We start from the raw sequence: 15,538 nt of genomic DNA on the forward strand, positions 1-15,538 counted from the left end.
CATGTAGGAATTCTTTACAGTTTATGCAAATTATACTCTAAAACGTGGCTTAACAGTTCAGGGCAGACACAAACCTCAGCTGAAGCAACAACATTCCCTCAAAGACACTGCTATGCGTCAGAGTAGAGTGAAAACACTACTTAAAATCCAAAGGGATTTCTTATAATAAAAAATTCATGTGTCCACCACAGAGGAAAAGCTGTTGGAAGGGTCACATCTCATGAAGGGGTGAAGGGGAAAGTAAGTCTATAAATACTGATTTTCCACTGTACTTGCTAGAGTTGTAATTAGAAGCATACTGAAAATAGAGTGTGAGCAGACCGTATCAGTAGACCTCACAGTAGTCTCTGTGTTTCAAAAACAAAATTAAAATACCACTTGGGTGGCATTCTTGGTACATGACAGTGTCCAAGAACTCTGCAAAATTAAGAAAACGTGACCAAAAATAAAAACCATAAACTGTCTGTCATGGACCTCAGGAACAGCTGTAATGTGTGGATGTATGGGTATATCCTGACAGATTAGTACTTAGGAACTGCAGCCACCATAATCTGATTGACAAAAAAAAAGTTACTTTATGGACCTTTGTGCATGCACACACAAACCTGAACACATCTGATGCTGAAGAAAATAAGGAAAGTAAAAGCAAGGCTCCTTTGTGAGAAAGGTAGAAAGTACGTTACAATGCCATTTGGGTGAAGCTCTGCCTCCAGAACTCAGCCTGCTATGCATGCATCCCCAGCGGCAGAAGCTGGCCCCCGCAGTTTACACACACATAAGACTTTCACTCCCTGAATCAGGCCACACAAAAAAATCTAAAATGCTCTAAACTCATGAAATACATTCAGTGTGCCACAGAACAGTATTTCATTTAAAATGCAAAGCATCAGACAGTGCATGAACCCATCTGGCTACCAAGGTCACTCTGATCATAGCCAAGCAAGTATTAAAAATGGCAGCAAGTTTGGAGCAGGATCACTTTCAACAAAGGAGGCACATGGATAGGAAGAAGCAGTACTCCAGAAGGTATCACAGGCCATGTATGAATGTACAGCACACATAGAGTAGGACCCACTCACTGGAATCAAGACAAACCTTGAATGGTGTGGGAGCAAAAGGGTTAGTTGGGGAACAACGGAAGGTAACCCTAATTGGATTCGGAATCTCCTACAGTAACAGAAGACAGCAATCCACGTTACAGCATTTTTCACAATACACAGCATTATCAATGAAGAACTCATTTTTAATTACAAATTCACTTTACTAAATGCAGCAATTTTATCAGCTCCATTTAGAAATGGACAAAAGTATTAGAGAGGTTATTGAGGACCCTAATTCAGCAAAGTTTCTTACTGTACAAGAATGTTAGCTCAGCAGAAGTGGACAGAGATGACAAAAAGGCCATTCTATGTCAACGTTAAAAACTGAACTATGCAGAAGCTGCCAAAACATTAAGCTTTGTCTAAAGATATTGGAGTATTTTTCAGAAACACTTTTCAAGATACAGAAAACACAAGCTATCATTTACATTACACTTTGACTTCCTTTCCTCAGAATTGTAATGAACACAAAGACAGTTTTGAAAAATATACAGGCAATTGTACACCACATATCATACCATAAGTATTTGTTGTACATTCAATAAACTTGACAACATGGGAAAATACACAAATGACACAATCACTTTCAAGATGCAAAGCCAGTTAGAAATTATTTATTAAATCAGAAATGCATGCAAGTAAGAATTAAGCATTGCTGTGTTAGAAATGAACTCTGCTCCCAATACCAATAGCATGCAATAAGCACTAAGCACAAACAAATAAACAACATCTAACTATTTTCATATTTCCAAACATGTCAGTATCCTGTTCAGGGTGCACTAGAATAACTGCAAGAAGTAGAGGGAGAATATTTTCAGCACTGTAAAACAAAAGCTGCCAATGTTTTGGTTTTTTTTTTCTTTTCTTTTCACGCAAAAAGAAAAAAAGAGATAAAGAAGCTGGAAGTTCTAACCACAGAAAATGAAGTATGTAGCAGCAGAACAACTCACACTGATGAGAGATTTACACTCAGGTGTTTTAGCATATACCATATGGACTAATTTTTTGATTGAGAACCTACACCTGATTAGAAAAGATTTAGTTGTTACAATTAATGGAGCTGGCTTTTTTTTTAACCTCTTCCAAAACTCTTCTATGAGCCTGTGTGTCTGTCTTTTAAATTCACTACACGCCATTTCAACTCTCATCAGCACATTTTACTTGAATTAGTATGAAAGAATTTAAATTTAGAGAAAAGAACGGCAAAGAAGCACACATATAATGTTTGGTGAACCAAAAGCAGTGTGTCATCATCCAACCTTGGTAGTGTTGAACTGAGAAGAATCAGCAAATGGGTTAGTGCTGCTGAAGACAGTTGGCCTACAGAAAAGGCTGTTCTGTGGGAAAGGCAAAGAAGGGTTGTAAAAGGAAAATATAGCAGAAACCAACTAAGTAAAAACATTTAAAAATTAATTCTTTATGACTCATGAAACAAAATATACTTATTTAGCAGTTTGTGCTAACGAAAAAAGGTCTGATTCCTGCACTTTGCTATAGATGTGAAAGTAAGCGAAAGTGTTACTTGCTCTGCGCCTGTATCATTGTGTCAAGCAGAGAGTAGAGAAAAAGCATAGAACCTCATACCTGTTATGGCCAAGAAGTACACAAAGTGCAGAGAAATTTACTTGCTGTGATATTTTTACAATTTTGATCAAGTATCTCAGCATATAGAATACTCTTACATATCAATTAATTTAAAAAATGTGGATCTCTGTATTGTAATATAAGTATTTTTTGTAATTCCCCAGGTTTAGTTTCTTTTTGAGAAACAAATATTAATCATCATAATTTCATTTACTTCATTGTGGGAATACTCTCACTGTATATTTTGCAAAAGAGAAGGTTTAGTGATATCAGGCAGCTCTAAACAGACTTCACATCTAATGTGAACTTTTTATATATCACTTTGAATGTGTGTGCATACATCTGTAATTTTCTGAATTTATACTTTAATGAAACTAAATCCTCTGTTTCTCTAAACAGAGAAATAGTTTTCATATTTAGATAAAATTAAAGGATGTAATTTGACCATTTATATTCCTTATGCAGCTTTTGTCCTGGGTATTTTGAGACCAGAATCTGTTTGTTTAATAAAGAGGGAACAGCTCTGATTTTGCATAGTATGTTGAAAATACTGTACAATGTATACTTAATGGTAATTTCTGCACTAGGTGTATCCATGTGGCAACTGCCTAAATCATATAATCATAGAATCAGTCAGGGTTGGAAGGGACCACAAGGATCATCTAGTTCCAATCCCCCTGCCATAGGCAGGGACACCTCACACTAGATCAGGCTGGCCAGAGCCTCTCCAGCCTGGCCTTAAACACCTCCAGGGATGGGGCCTCAACCACCTCCCTGGACAACCCATTCCAGGCTCTCACCACTCTCATGGGGAAGAACTTCTTCCTCACGTCCAGTCTGAATCTTCCCACTTCCAGCTTCATTCCGTTCCCCCTTGTCCTATCACTGCCTGATATCCTAAAAAGTCCCTCACCAGCTTTCTTGGAGGCCCCCTTCAGATACTGGAAGGCCACAATAAGGTCACCTCGGAGCCTTCTCTTTTTACAGCCTCCGGGCTGTAAATTTAACACTACTGGAAAAAAAGCAGCACTGTAAGTGGAAAGGAATATGAAAGGTTTGCAACATCAACTGACATATATGTATCATACCATGTGTTGCTGTTTCAAGAAATGTTTTGTCGGGGTTTTTTTTTATGTTCCTGAAAAATATAAAATGCATCCCTAAACGTTTATTCTTAAATGTAATTTTGCAAAATGGAAACAAATGTAATGTGGTAAGACTATAAACATATGTTCTACAGTATCCTTAGCAATGAGAAAGGAGAGCATGGTCAACACTTCCTCACTGGTGAGTCACTCAAAGTCAACAGGCAGCTTCCTTACAGTACTAGAAGATTTTCTGTTAACATGTAATTCACACTGGATTTTGTCTTTTATAAAGAGAAGTTTGGGAAAAGTAATTTGTCAATGTAATACTATTACACTTTATCCATTACATTTGTCATTTGAATAAATTTTTAATTGTATCCTGAGGAAATTTTAAGCAACCAAAATAAGTATCACAAGTATATAAAGAGTGAAATTCTAGTAAAAGGGAAAAAAAAAGGAGCAGCCACGGTAATTCAAAATCTTGCCTTTTGTATTTTCATCATGATGGCACAGCACCTAGAATACTATTCCTTGCTTAAATTCTGAAGGATGCAACAGCCCTGTATCCATATTGTCTGACTACCATAACAAAATACAGAGCATCTGAGTTTTCCTGAAGTTTGGTTTAGCATGCATTCTTGAACAGTCTAGAATGAGAAATGCAAATACTAAGATATGGTTTTCCTTTTACTGTTTTTTATTTGGGTTTTTTGTTAGTTGTTTTTATGTTTTGTTCTGTTTTTCAAAACAACAACTAAAATAACAGGATTTATTTTAACTTTTATTCAACTAGCTTTTATTCATCATTTTCTTAATGTGGCCAAGATGCTAGCGTATCAGAAGTTAGGTATCATTATAATACAAGCTGTAACCCTAGAATTTATCTGTGACCATAACTACGGTGGCAGATTAACTCTTACTCAGAAATGCCCAGAACAATACCAGAAAGAAACACAGTTTTGATGGATAACTGCTTGGTAGCAAAACTACCAACTAGCTTTTTCCAGCCTATTTCAATTATTTGGGCCATTCTGGATCTCTTCAACTACTAGCAGGCTATCCCAAGCCAGATCTCTTTAATCACTGTATCAGCCTGAATGCAAAACACAAAGGGGAAGAAACTGACTCATTAGAAGCATGTCACTTGAAACTGACTGTCTTGCTAAATACACAATGGCATCATATTAAATATAGCTACCATGTGCAGGCAGCTATCTATCTGGGTGACTGCACAGGAATGAAGGCAGGAAATACCTTTCTTGGATCTTACTATGAAGTACAGATGCAAGTTTCAAAAGATGAAGACAAAAAAGATAATGCCATTTACAAAGATCACAATGCATGTGTATACAATAAGAGCATTTGCAATGTTTCTGCTAACAGAGAAACAAGGTTTTGTTAAGAAATAACCAACAAGCTTAATAATTGCAAAATAAAGAGCATGAAGAGCTACAATGAAAAACAGCAAAGAAGCATTCTGAAAATAAAAGTAGGTTGTGATAAAGTAATGGCACCATTCCCATCCCAAACTGGCCTAAATATTAAACAGTGACAACTTTGCTCACATCACCGCAAATGCAAGCACCTTATTTTAGTAGCTTGAACATCAATAACCAAAAATCAATAGAGCTTTTTCATGCAACTTTACCTTAGTAGACTGACGATAAAATGGGTTAGTAGTTTTCTGCCCACAGGGAGCAGAAGCTGAAGAAGGGCTATAAAGAGGCTCTGGCTGGGGAATAAGAGTTATGAGACAACTATTAAATAAAAATGCAGCTTACACAGATTCTACAATGAGGAAGTTTAGTTCCTAGTGATGCAAGCAACTTATATTAAAGCCCAGTAGCTTTTGTCTGCAATGTCCATGCAGTTTAGTGACAGAAAACTTCCATGTACTTCTAGGTCCTTTCATTAACGTCCAAGGAATTTTTTAACAGGTGCTGTATTTCTGCATGCGCTCCTCAGACATGCTGTTAATCTCTAAGAGCTGGTTTTAGTTACACTCCTACTCTGCCCCCCAACAAATTATCTGTCTTGAGGCTTTTCAAAATAGTTTGAGGACGGCGTGCTGGAGGGTAATTCCAAATCCAAACCGATTTCATTCTAAATGGAAATAATACTTAAATCAAATCTTTGTTTCTAAAATAGATGAGATGGAATTTCAGGATTAAATATCCCATTCCCAAACACCACCACGTGGAACATATGTTTAATCAATTACTCTGTATTACATCTTTTTCTACATTCTTTATACTTACCCTTGGTCTGCTTATAATGCTCTGTACCATAAAGACTACAGGATTGCCTGCCTTCCGTATGGCTTCCACAGCTTGTTCATGGCTGGCATCTCTGAGGTCAATTCCATCCACCTGTAATTGGAAGGCCTCATCTTAACATTGCAAGAAGTTACAAGAATCACAAGTCAGCTTTGGGTTTTGTTTAAGAAATTCTGACAAACCTAAACCCAAGCTTCTGTTATTGGTGGAAAGGTTTCTACTGACTTGGTCTGAGGGCCCCCACATACAGGTCTGAGAGTTCCAAGAGTAGTGAAAAGACATCAAATAAATACTCTTCATGGTTTTAAACCCCAGGTTTTTCAGTATTCTTCATCTAGGCTCCATAACATTTTCCCACAGGAAACATAAGAGGAGAGATAGGATAGTATGAGGAGATAAGGCAATGAAAAGAAAGTGGTAGCATTTGCCAAATATCACTTCCTGTAAATCTTCTTTCAGAATAACCTAACTTGTACTAAGTGGAACTTGCTATGTGCTGCAAGGTCTTTCGTTGTGCAGTATTCTGTCAGTACAGTCTACTTCTACCCTTAAAAAAAAAAAGGCAAAACTAATTTTAGCTACTTGACACTTTTCTGAAAAGTTTTATTTTTAGGTCAGAGATGAAAAACTTTCTTCTAGGAGAAAGCACTGAAAAAGGATGACTAAGGACAAATTTTTGCACGGTTGCTTTTATTCATGTCTTTGCATGCACTGGTGTATGAAACACTTTGTCTTAAGATTCAAGTAAGAACCATTATCTGGTGAGATTAACATCAGTAAAGCACTTTTGCAATGACCATAACAAAAGCTAAAGCTAACACAGGAAATTTATTTGTTAGTGGCAATTCCTGCACACAAATTTATATAATGAAGATTATCCATACCTTTATAACTGTTTGGCTCTACCTTAAACTTCACTATCCAGTGTAAATAGAGAACAAAACCATTCTGACAAAGAAAATTCTAAACCCATGAGGAACTGAACAATACCACAAAGCGTCTCCAACTTCCCACATTTGAATTTATGCTCTAGTAGGGAGGAAAATCTAGGTATGCTACATCTTGAAAAGCTGAAATAATCCATTCAGACACTGTTACATTAACACAACATCAGCTACTTCCTTTTCACTTATCCACTCCAACTTCTGCAAGTATTGTTGTCAATGACAATCACATTCATAAAAACCCAGGTATTCAGATATAACAAGGGTTTTTTAACTTTGTGGCCATCAACCAAAATTTCACCTCCACACTTATTACACACTGCAAACTCTTCTATTCTGTTGTAGAAAGCACAACCTATACTAAGGTATTATTTCAAGACTCTTTATAGCACTCTTGTAGCAGAGCGCAAACTGCAGTTTAAGTATCACCATATAAACAAGTCCAATCTGATCCAGGGAAAGATCACTATACCCCTGCTTATTATGTTCACATGGATGGACACAGGCAGCTAAGGACATCCTGCCTGGTTCAGAGGAGTGCAGTTCCTAATGGTCTGACACTGGAAAATGCTAACATCTGACTAACTGATATCATCAAAAGATAAACACATTAATTTTAGGACATTCATTCTTAAGCTTCTTTAAGTGAGAAAGCAAAAGTGGATGCATGAGAACAGGATGGGCTAAGCGTAAGAGAAATCAAGATAAATTCCTCTCTGTAACACCACTGGCTACCCTATCCTGATAGGGGGACAATGCTCTTCAACTTCCTTTGTATCAAATTCAACTTCTTGTCATGAAAAAAAACTGTCTCTCCCTTGGTTCCTGTATAAAATGCACAAGAATGATGTGATCTTATTAGGATTTAAGAGGGAATTAAGTCTGTCATTTATTTCCATTACTTGCTTTTTACTGGCCATTTCTGTTGCTACCCAATATGCAAAGATAAAATCTTTTAGCTTCACCAAACTGAACCTTCTTTCTACACAGGGTGGCTTTAAAACAGTCAGGTAGAACTGCTGGCTCTGTGGATTCCTGCTCACACTGCCAAACATCTACGCTTTCAGTTGTATATTCAACTAATAGCCATCTGCGCACAAACATCACAGATGGTACTGCACACTTTATGGCTCAAGTGATGCCAGCTGGAGCAATTACACAGCTGACAGCCCAGGACCATTCATCCATCTCAGCAGCTCCTGTACTGCAAGCAAAAGGCACTCAGCTGGTACCTCCACAATCCGATCTCCAGTTTTCAGTGTTCCTATTTTGCCAGCTGGGCTGTCTTCCAAGATGTGCTTGATAAAGATCCCTCTCATCATTTCTCCATTACTCAGGCGGCTCCCCATCCCTCGTCCTCCAACAATGCTGATTCCCAGTGACTTGCTAGGCTCTCTCCAGAGTTCAACTCTGTTATGACAAAACAAGGACCAAAATGAATGAAAATCTGTAATGATTATGATGCTGCTGCACACTGAAGACATCCAGATTTGCACAATGGTTTAAAAACATTCAGAAATAATTTCTCCTTGGAAAGTGTTGTGTTTTAGTGGGAGTCATCTACCGAAAAGCTCAGAAAGCTTGCAGTTTTGTCAGCTGTTGTTCACTTTATTTTGGATCACAGGATCACAGCATATTAGGGGTTGGAAGGGACCTCCGAAGATCATTGAGTCTAACCCCTCTGCCTGAGCAGGACCACAGATTTAGCACAAGTTGCACAGGAACACATCCAGATGTGTCTTGAAAGTCTCCAGAGAAGAAGACTCCACAACCTCTCCAGGGAGCCTGTGCCAGTGCTCTGTCACCTTCACAGTGAAGAAGTTCCTCCTCATGCTGAGATGGAACCTCCTGTGTTGTAGCTTATATCCATTACCACTAGTCCTATCACAGGGTGCAACAGAGAAGAGCCTGTTCCCTCCTTCTTGACACCCAGCCCTCAGATACTTATAAACATTTACTAAATCCCCTCTCAGTCTTCCCTTCTCCAAACTAAAAAGCCCCAGGTCTTTCAGCCACGCCTCATAGGGCACATGCTCCAATTATCCTGGTAGCCCTCTGTTGGACTCTCTCGAGTAGATCCCCGTCCCTTTAGAACTGGGAAGCCCAAAACTTCATGCAATATTCCAGGTGGCCTCACCAGGGCAGAGTAGAAGGGGAGGAGAACTTCCCTTGATCTGCTGAACACACTCTTCTTAATGCACCCCAGGATCCCATTGGCCTTCTTGGCCACAAAAGCACATTGCTGACACATAGATAACTTGTTATCCACCAGGACTCCCAGGTCCTTCTCTACAGGGCTCCTCTCTTGCAGATCACCTCCTAACCTGTACTGGCGTAGTTTATTATTTCTTCCCAGGTGGACTCTGCACTTATCCTTGTGGAATATCATTAGGTTTCTCTTTGCCCCAGCTCTCCAGGCTGATTCTAATTAAAACTTTGAAACATTCTCTTCATCTCCTTTTACTGGCTCCCAGAGAGTCAGCCTATAAAGATAAATTACTGAAGCAATCAAGAAATTGTTGAATTGTAAGAAGCTAGCCCAATGGCAGTAAAAATCAACAGTGAATTATTGCTGCAATGCACAATATATGTAAGTGTAGCAATTCTGTTGCTTTCTTATTCTTAAAATAACTTCAGGTGAGATTTTATACAGTGCATTTGGATCTGCACTTACTTTCTGGGCTGGTTCCAGTTACCGAAAGCTGCATTTTGAAGTTCACTTTCTTCTCCCTCCCCCTCTTCACGCTCTGGAAGCTCTGAGAGTTCCCTGCTGATGAACAGGAACAGGAAATTAATTTTTGAAGAACCCAAACAATCACTAGATTTCACAGCAAAATTTGATGTATTGGATCACACTGCCAGCAGTAGAATTTGTATGCAGGGTTCACATAAAGAACTTCTTTTTCAGGTGTCTATTAGAATACATACTGTCCTTGGGGATTCCTGTCCTTTGGTCTCCCCACAATGTAGTTGCTAACAACTGACAATCATAAAATAAAAGACTGCATTTTGGAACTAGAATGAAATCAAAGCTGAAGGCAATTACTTATTTTTTTTCCAAAATGGAAGAAATTACAACAACAGCATTCAAAACCAGTTACTACTTCTGGACAGTAACTTGAAGAAAACAAAAATTATTAGTAATTTTTACTATTTTTTGACTGTAGCTGTAATGAATTTTGGAAATTCAAGGAAAAGAACAACATAATTCATTCTTTCTAGTATACATTCTGGACAGACCATCAATAACAAATGGTCACTGAGTACGTGTGGTGATACATAAATCTGATTACATGGTATTTAACAGAAGGTTAGGATGATGCAGAATTCTATCTCATTTTTAGATAGATCAAACACTTATAAGGCAGCCTTAGAAAAACATCAGAAACATTTGCTAGCTAAAGCGAAAATTGTATTCTGAAGAGCTTTTTATAGTAACAGTTGTAGTAATGTAGTCTCAAGAAAATCATCCAACTCTCAGCTTTACTAAAATAAAACTTACCTTCCTGAACTGTGCAAAATGTATAGGAAATGTCACATCTGAGAGCCCTACAGGAGAAAACATTAAGGCTTTTGACTCACCTAACAGTATGTGAAGCAAAAAGTTCAAGTGGCAGAGCTCCCTCTGTCTGTTGTCCCAAACTGGCCCTGTACTCGTCTAAATTTTCTGCTGGCACATATGTAATACTGCAATAAAATGGGATATGATTAAAGTAGTATGAGGACTTCTGGTCTTACTTTTGGTGGGTGTACGGAATAGATATGTAGAAGCCACTTCAGGATACTTCTGAATGGTCATTGACTTCAAAGACACAATGCTGGTATGTTAGGAATAAGAAGTTAGATGAATCCTTTGACTTTGAAACAAATACACATTTATGATCAACTTAAGTAGCTGAAGAGCATGTAATTTCCCAAAATACTCCATTTTAAGTAAATGGTGCTCAAACAGAGGCAAGAATGTTATAGAGAGAACCCACCTTCAGTTAAAAGAGACACTCCTTATGCAAAGACAAACACTGAAGGATATGTGAAGTGGGAAGCACCATTACCACACTAAATGCTGGCTGAAAATTTTTCTGGAAGTTGGCTTGCAGATGGTTTTGTGCTTTCCTGGGCAGTGTTTATCTACTTCAGATTTCTGTGGGTTTGGTGAAAAATACTGCACTGGTTTTGACATACAAATGAATCACAGCACACTACCTATGTCACAGGGAGAAACCTGCTCAACTCCCTTCTCCACCCTTTCATGCACTTCTAGCCAGTGTGGGATGGTCAAGCAGTTAAGCTTCATCAGCCAAATGAAATGGAGACTCCTGAAGCACTAGTGTAACCTGATCACATTGGAATGCCAAAACCAGAAACAGCCCAGTAGACTGGAGAAGGGGAAACAATTAGAAGGATAAAAAAAATCTTTAAAAAATTCCCTCTGTAAACAAAAGGACATGACCATCTAAACAGGGCTACACAGATATAGCCCTGCTTCAATGATGCTTTGTCTTCTTAAAAATCTTTATTTGCTCAGTAAGTAGCTCAGCCATCAGAGTCAAGTCTGCCACAAACACACAAAAAATAGCTATCCCCCCATCCATGACATTAAAAAGAAATATGCACAGGGGAGAAAAAGAAAAAATAGTAATAATTTAAAAAAAAAATCTTACACAAGGATGCATAAGCACTGAGGAGATACTCCTTCAGTTCTGAGTCTTCTATCTGTCACTCCTTGACTGCCATCGATTCTCCTCTTCTTAATGGTTTTCTGCTGAATACAGCAAGCAGCAGAAGGCAGAGCAAATAAACTTTTACACCTAATGCTGTCTGTCCAAAACACTCTACCAAAATTATCATAAGGCCCATCATTATTTGTTTTCTTCACCTGCACCCAAGCCTACCTCCTCTCTTATCTACTGTATCTGGAAACGTGCAGAAGATGGTCATTAACATGGCACCTGGGTGTTGAACAGAAGGAACTCTCCAGTTCTTTTAATGGAAATTTCTAAATAGTCCATATTATCACTTTTTTTTCTTCATTAAAACTCCTCTTGTGCTTCAGCCTTTTTTTCTTGACACAAAGTGCTTTCATTTTGAAGTGCTGGAGAGTCAACATACACTATGGAACCAGAGCTGGGACACGTTTGCAAGACACACAGCAGCTTTTCTGCAAAGCCCTAGCAGCAAAATCTCTCTACTTCAAACAGGAAGGGGAAGAGTTTGTGAAAATAATCACTATTGCTTCTAAGCCATCTCCAACTTCAGATGGATTGAACTATAGAGAAGTGCTAGTATTAGAGTCACAAAACTCTCACAGGTAAAATGCTACCGCAGAATCACCACCCACTAAGCCCAGAAGAATTAATACCTTGTCTATCCAAAAGCTACAAGAATGTGCAAGCTGCATTCCACTGGAAGAAAATGTAACTAAAGTCATTTAGCTACATTCATCAGTTTTATCCCAAATCCATCAATTTCCACCCCATAAAAATAAGTAGGAAATAACGTATTTTTCTTCGAAAGACAGCTGCAGTAAAGAAACCAGAATTGTAAAGCAGTGTTTCTGCTGGCTAGAAGGCTTGGACAATCATCTCCTTTATGGTAAATTGCAGCTGGAAGCTATTGTTCAAAGCATGGAAAGAGAATGGCAGGCTCCTAAAAAGGAAACAGATATGCACAGATTCAGCCAGGATGTAGATTGTCCATGTAAGGAGCACATGGCAAACAAGCACGCAATGTCTCAAAGTCCAAGGACAGTAGCAATCCTTACCTCACAGTTGTGTACAACACTAGTTTTAGAGACCAGCTAAGGGAGAGCCAAACCATATGAATTCCAACTTCTTGGTACCCCATTGTTTTTAAGTAATGAATAACTGACATTGTGCTGGGACATTCAAAACGTATGGCTCAAAGGATGCTTTCAAACAGCCTTATATGCTACTTGTATCTCCCAAAGCTCTTTAGGTAGGTAAGCTTCCCTTTCTGTGTACAGCACAGGAAATGAGAAGAGATTCACTCCACCATTTTTAAAAATGCATCTAATTTTAACCATGTGAATTACCTAACTGATTTCCACAGACAGAGTCAAATTTAGGCAGTGAGAGAGAGCTGTTTATTTTATCTCTCAAGAAAATCCCATTATTTCTATTCTAGTGCTCAACTATAGTTGTCATTGTCTAATTTTAAGCACTCAAAGGAACAATCAATATGGTATTAACTGCTATTCTTACCTATAACTAAACTTCAATAATGCATCAGTTACTCCATAAATATAAACCAAACACTTTCATTTTGCAAAAAAATAGCATAGGGAAAAAACCCTAAATAACACGGATCCAATGCATGAAAAGGTATAGTCTGTGTGTTCACCCTTTTTTTGCTCATGATATCTGAAGTTCAGTTAACTGCAAAGGTTTCCCTAGCTGCTCTTACTAGCTAAGCTCTGTTACTGATGTGACTGTCCTCCTCCCCCATATTTGCTTATTATTGAAAAGTCATTGAAAAAACCTAGCAAATTCCAGAAAACAGATGTACCAGAAAGTTATCTTTGAAAAGTGGCTGTCTGCCCTGCTCCTCCTGCTTTCTGTGACACACAGCAAGATCAGATTGTGCTAAAATCTTGGATTTTTATGTGCTGTGAATTTTTAACGTGTTTAGTACTTCATGGGCAGATACCTGACAGTTATCAAATCCAATTTCTGGAGGTCACAGTGAGGTCTGAGGACATCCAGCATCATCCTGAATGGCCCAACATGTGACTGGGATGATGAGGGGCCCATAACATGAAGAGTGTTGTACTGCCCTGGGGAACTCTGTTGACCCTTGGGCTGTGAGGCGGAAATAAAAATCCACCTAGGCACCCAGATGATCCATCTGCAGAAGGGACTGGTAATTGCCTTAACAGGGGCACAAAAACGAAAGAAAGAGAAACAAGTGCCATGAAATAAGGGGAAAGTCACTGAAAATAGGAAACAAGCAAGTGGCTGCTCTACTATTGTGTTGCATTTCTTATCTGCAACAGAAGTTCAACAACTTCAAGGGAAACTATATGTAGGGTTAAACAATTTCCTCTTTCATAGCTATACAGATTGAAGAAGAAAGTGTTCTAGTGTCCTCTCTTGAGAGCTACAACTACCCTCCTCCCTGCAGTGATATGAACTAGAAATTAAAGCAGTGACAATGGAAACACCAAAGGGTGTGTGCATGAAAATACCTCGTAAACACAACACTGCATGCAGCATAGAGGAACATTTATCACATGCTTGACTGAAAAGCCACACAAAATCTTGAAAAACCAACAAACCAAATAACAAAAAACAGAAAGTGCTCAGGACAAATTACTGTCATCAACACTTAAGGTCTAATTTGAACCTTTTTTATACGTGAAAGAAATAAAATCTAAGTGCCACAGAAAATATGACACTGAGAATAATCCAGATATCAGGACATTTTACTCATGCCAGTTCTAGCAGTGAACCCTGTACACACACACACACATTCTGAGCAAATTTGGGGTGGCTGTCATAGGCGAAATTTAAAAATATTAGCAATAGTTCTTTAGAACACATGCGTTTTCATTCAAGTCTTATGAAGTATGCTCCATTCTTAAATTTTAAAGACATGTATATACGTATGTGTACACACACTCTCATACTTTTGCAAAAGAATATATATACACATCCACATGTGCATGCACACACATATACAAACAGACAATATGTACCTATATCTGGATATATCCCTGACATTACTATAGATGTCACAAAAGCATGGAATGATTTTACAGACAAGTTGCAACACAGAGCCATAATAAGTTTCTGAATCGCAAATACTCACACATAACAGAGGGCCTGATCATCAGCAGGTGCTGGAGAAGATCTAGAATGTGAAGCATATGATGCGGCATCTTTTTACAATGGTGTTAACAAATGTCAATGTCTCACACTGAATGAGAGAGACATACTTATATAGTTGAAAGTGTGAGCTCCTTTTTCTGTTTTCTTTCTCCTTCTCCTTTTCTTTCCTTGTTCCACTTCTGCTTCAACTACACCTCCCCCAGAAAGCATGTGCTCTTTACTGTTGTGTATAGCAGTGATTATTAAGCATGAAAATGGAATTGCAATCTATCTTTTATTTCTTGATCAGGAATTCATCCCCACACTTTAAGCAGGTGAATTCTGATACAGTTCTGTAATTCTCTCACAGATGTTACAAGCAGCTGCTGCTGAGCACAAAATCCTGGCTATTATTACAGAAACATAAGCGCTCCTGGCAAGGTAGAATGAGAAGTGAAGCACACTGCCTTCTGGTAAGGCCACACATCCGGAACAAAAAGTATAAAAAAGTTCAATACCTAAGTTTTAAACTCAGACTGCTACTTCTTGAGCTATTCAAAATCACATATCCTTTAATAAAATAAAATAAAACAAAGCCTTTATGTGTCAAGAACAGCTCTATGTCTTCTCGGTAAATCATGTTTGACACTGAAACACAGCTTTGAAATTGTAGGAAGACAGAAAACCTTTGAACAACTTTTGAGAAGGCCATGTTTCTTC

At 38.2% G+C, this 15,538-nt stretch overlaps 1 protein-coding gene across 1 annotated transcript in view; it reads right to left on the reverse strand.

The window, feature by feature from the left end:
- Nucleotides 1–15,538, reverse strand: part of MPDZ (multiple PDZ domain crumbs cell polarity complex component) — a 102,226-nt gene that overhangs the window by 25,117 nt on the left and 61,571 nt on the right. Inside the window, exons 21-28 of the mRNA XM_054398258.1 lie at nucleotides 14,820–14,861; nucleotides 10,575–10,679; nucleotides 9,667–9,759; nucleotides 8,225–8,402; nucleotides 6,031–6,141; nucleotides 5,421–5,504; nucleotides 2,360–2,488; nucleotides 1,096–1,167 (exon numbers count right to left, since the gene is read on the reverse strand). Of these exons, the coding sequence (XP_054254233.1) occupies nucleotides 1,096–1,167; nucleotides 2,360–2,488; nucleotides 5,421–5,504; nucleotides 6,031–6,141; nucleotides 8,225–8,402; nucleotides 9,667–9,759; nucleotides 10,575–10,679; nucleotides 14,820–14,861 (814 nt within the window). The remainder of the gene's footprint in view (nucleotides 1–1,095; nucleotides 1,168–2,359; nucleotides 2,489–5,420; nucleotides 5,505–6,030; nucleotides 6,142–8,224; nucleotides 8,403–9,666; nucleotides 9,760–10,574; nucleotides 10,680–14,819; nucleotides 14,862–15,538) is intronic.

Source organism: Indicator indicator, chromosome Z, assembly GCF_027791375.1.
Source record: "Indicator indicator isolate 239-I01 chromosome Z, UM_Iind_1.1, whole genome shotgun sequence".
NCBI classification, from domain to species: Eukaryota; Metazoa; Chordata; class Aves; order Piciformes; family Indicatoridae; genus Indicator; species Indicator indicator.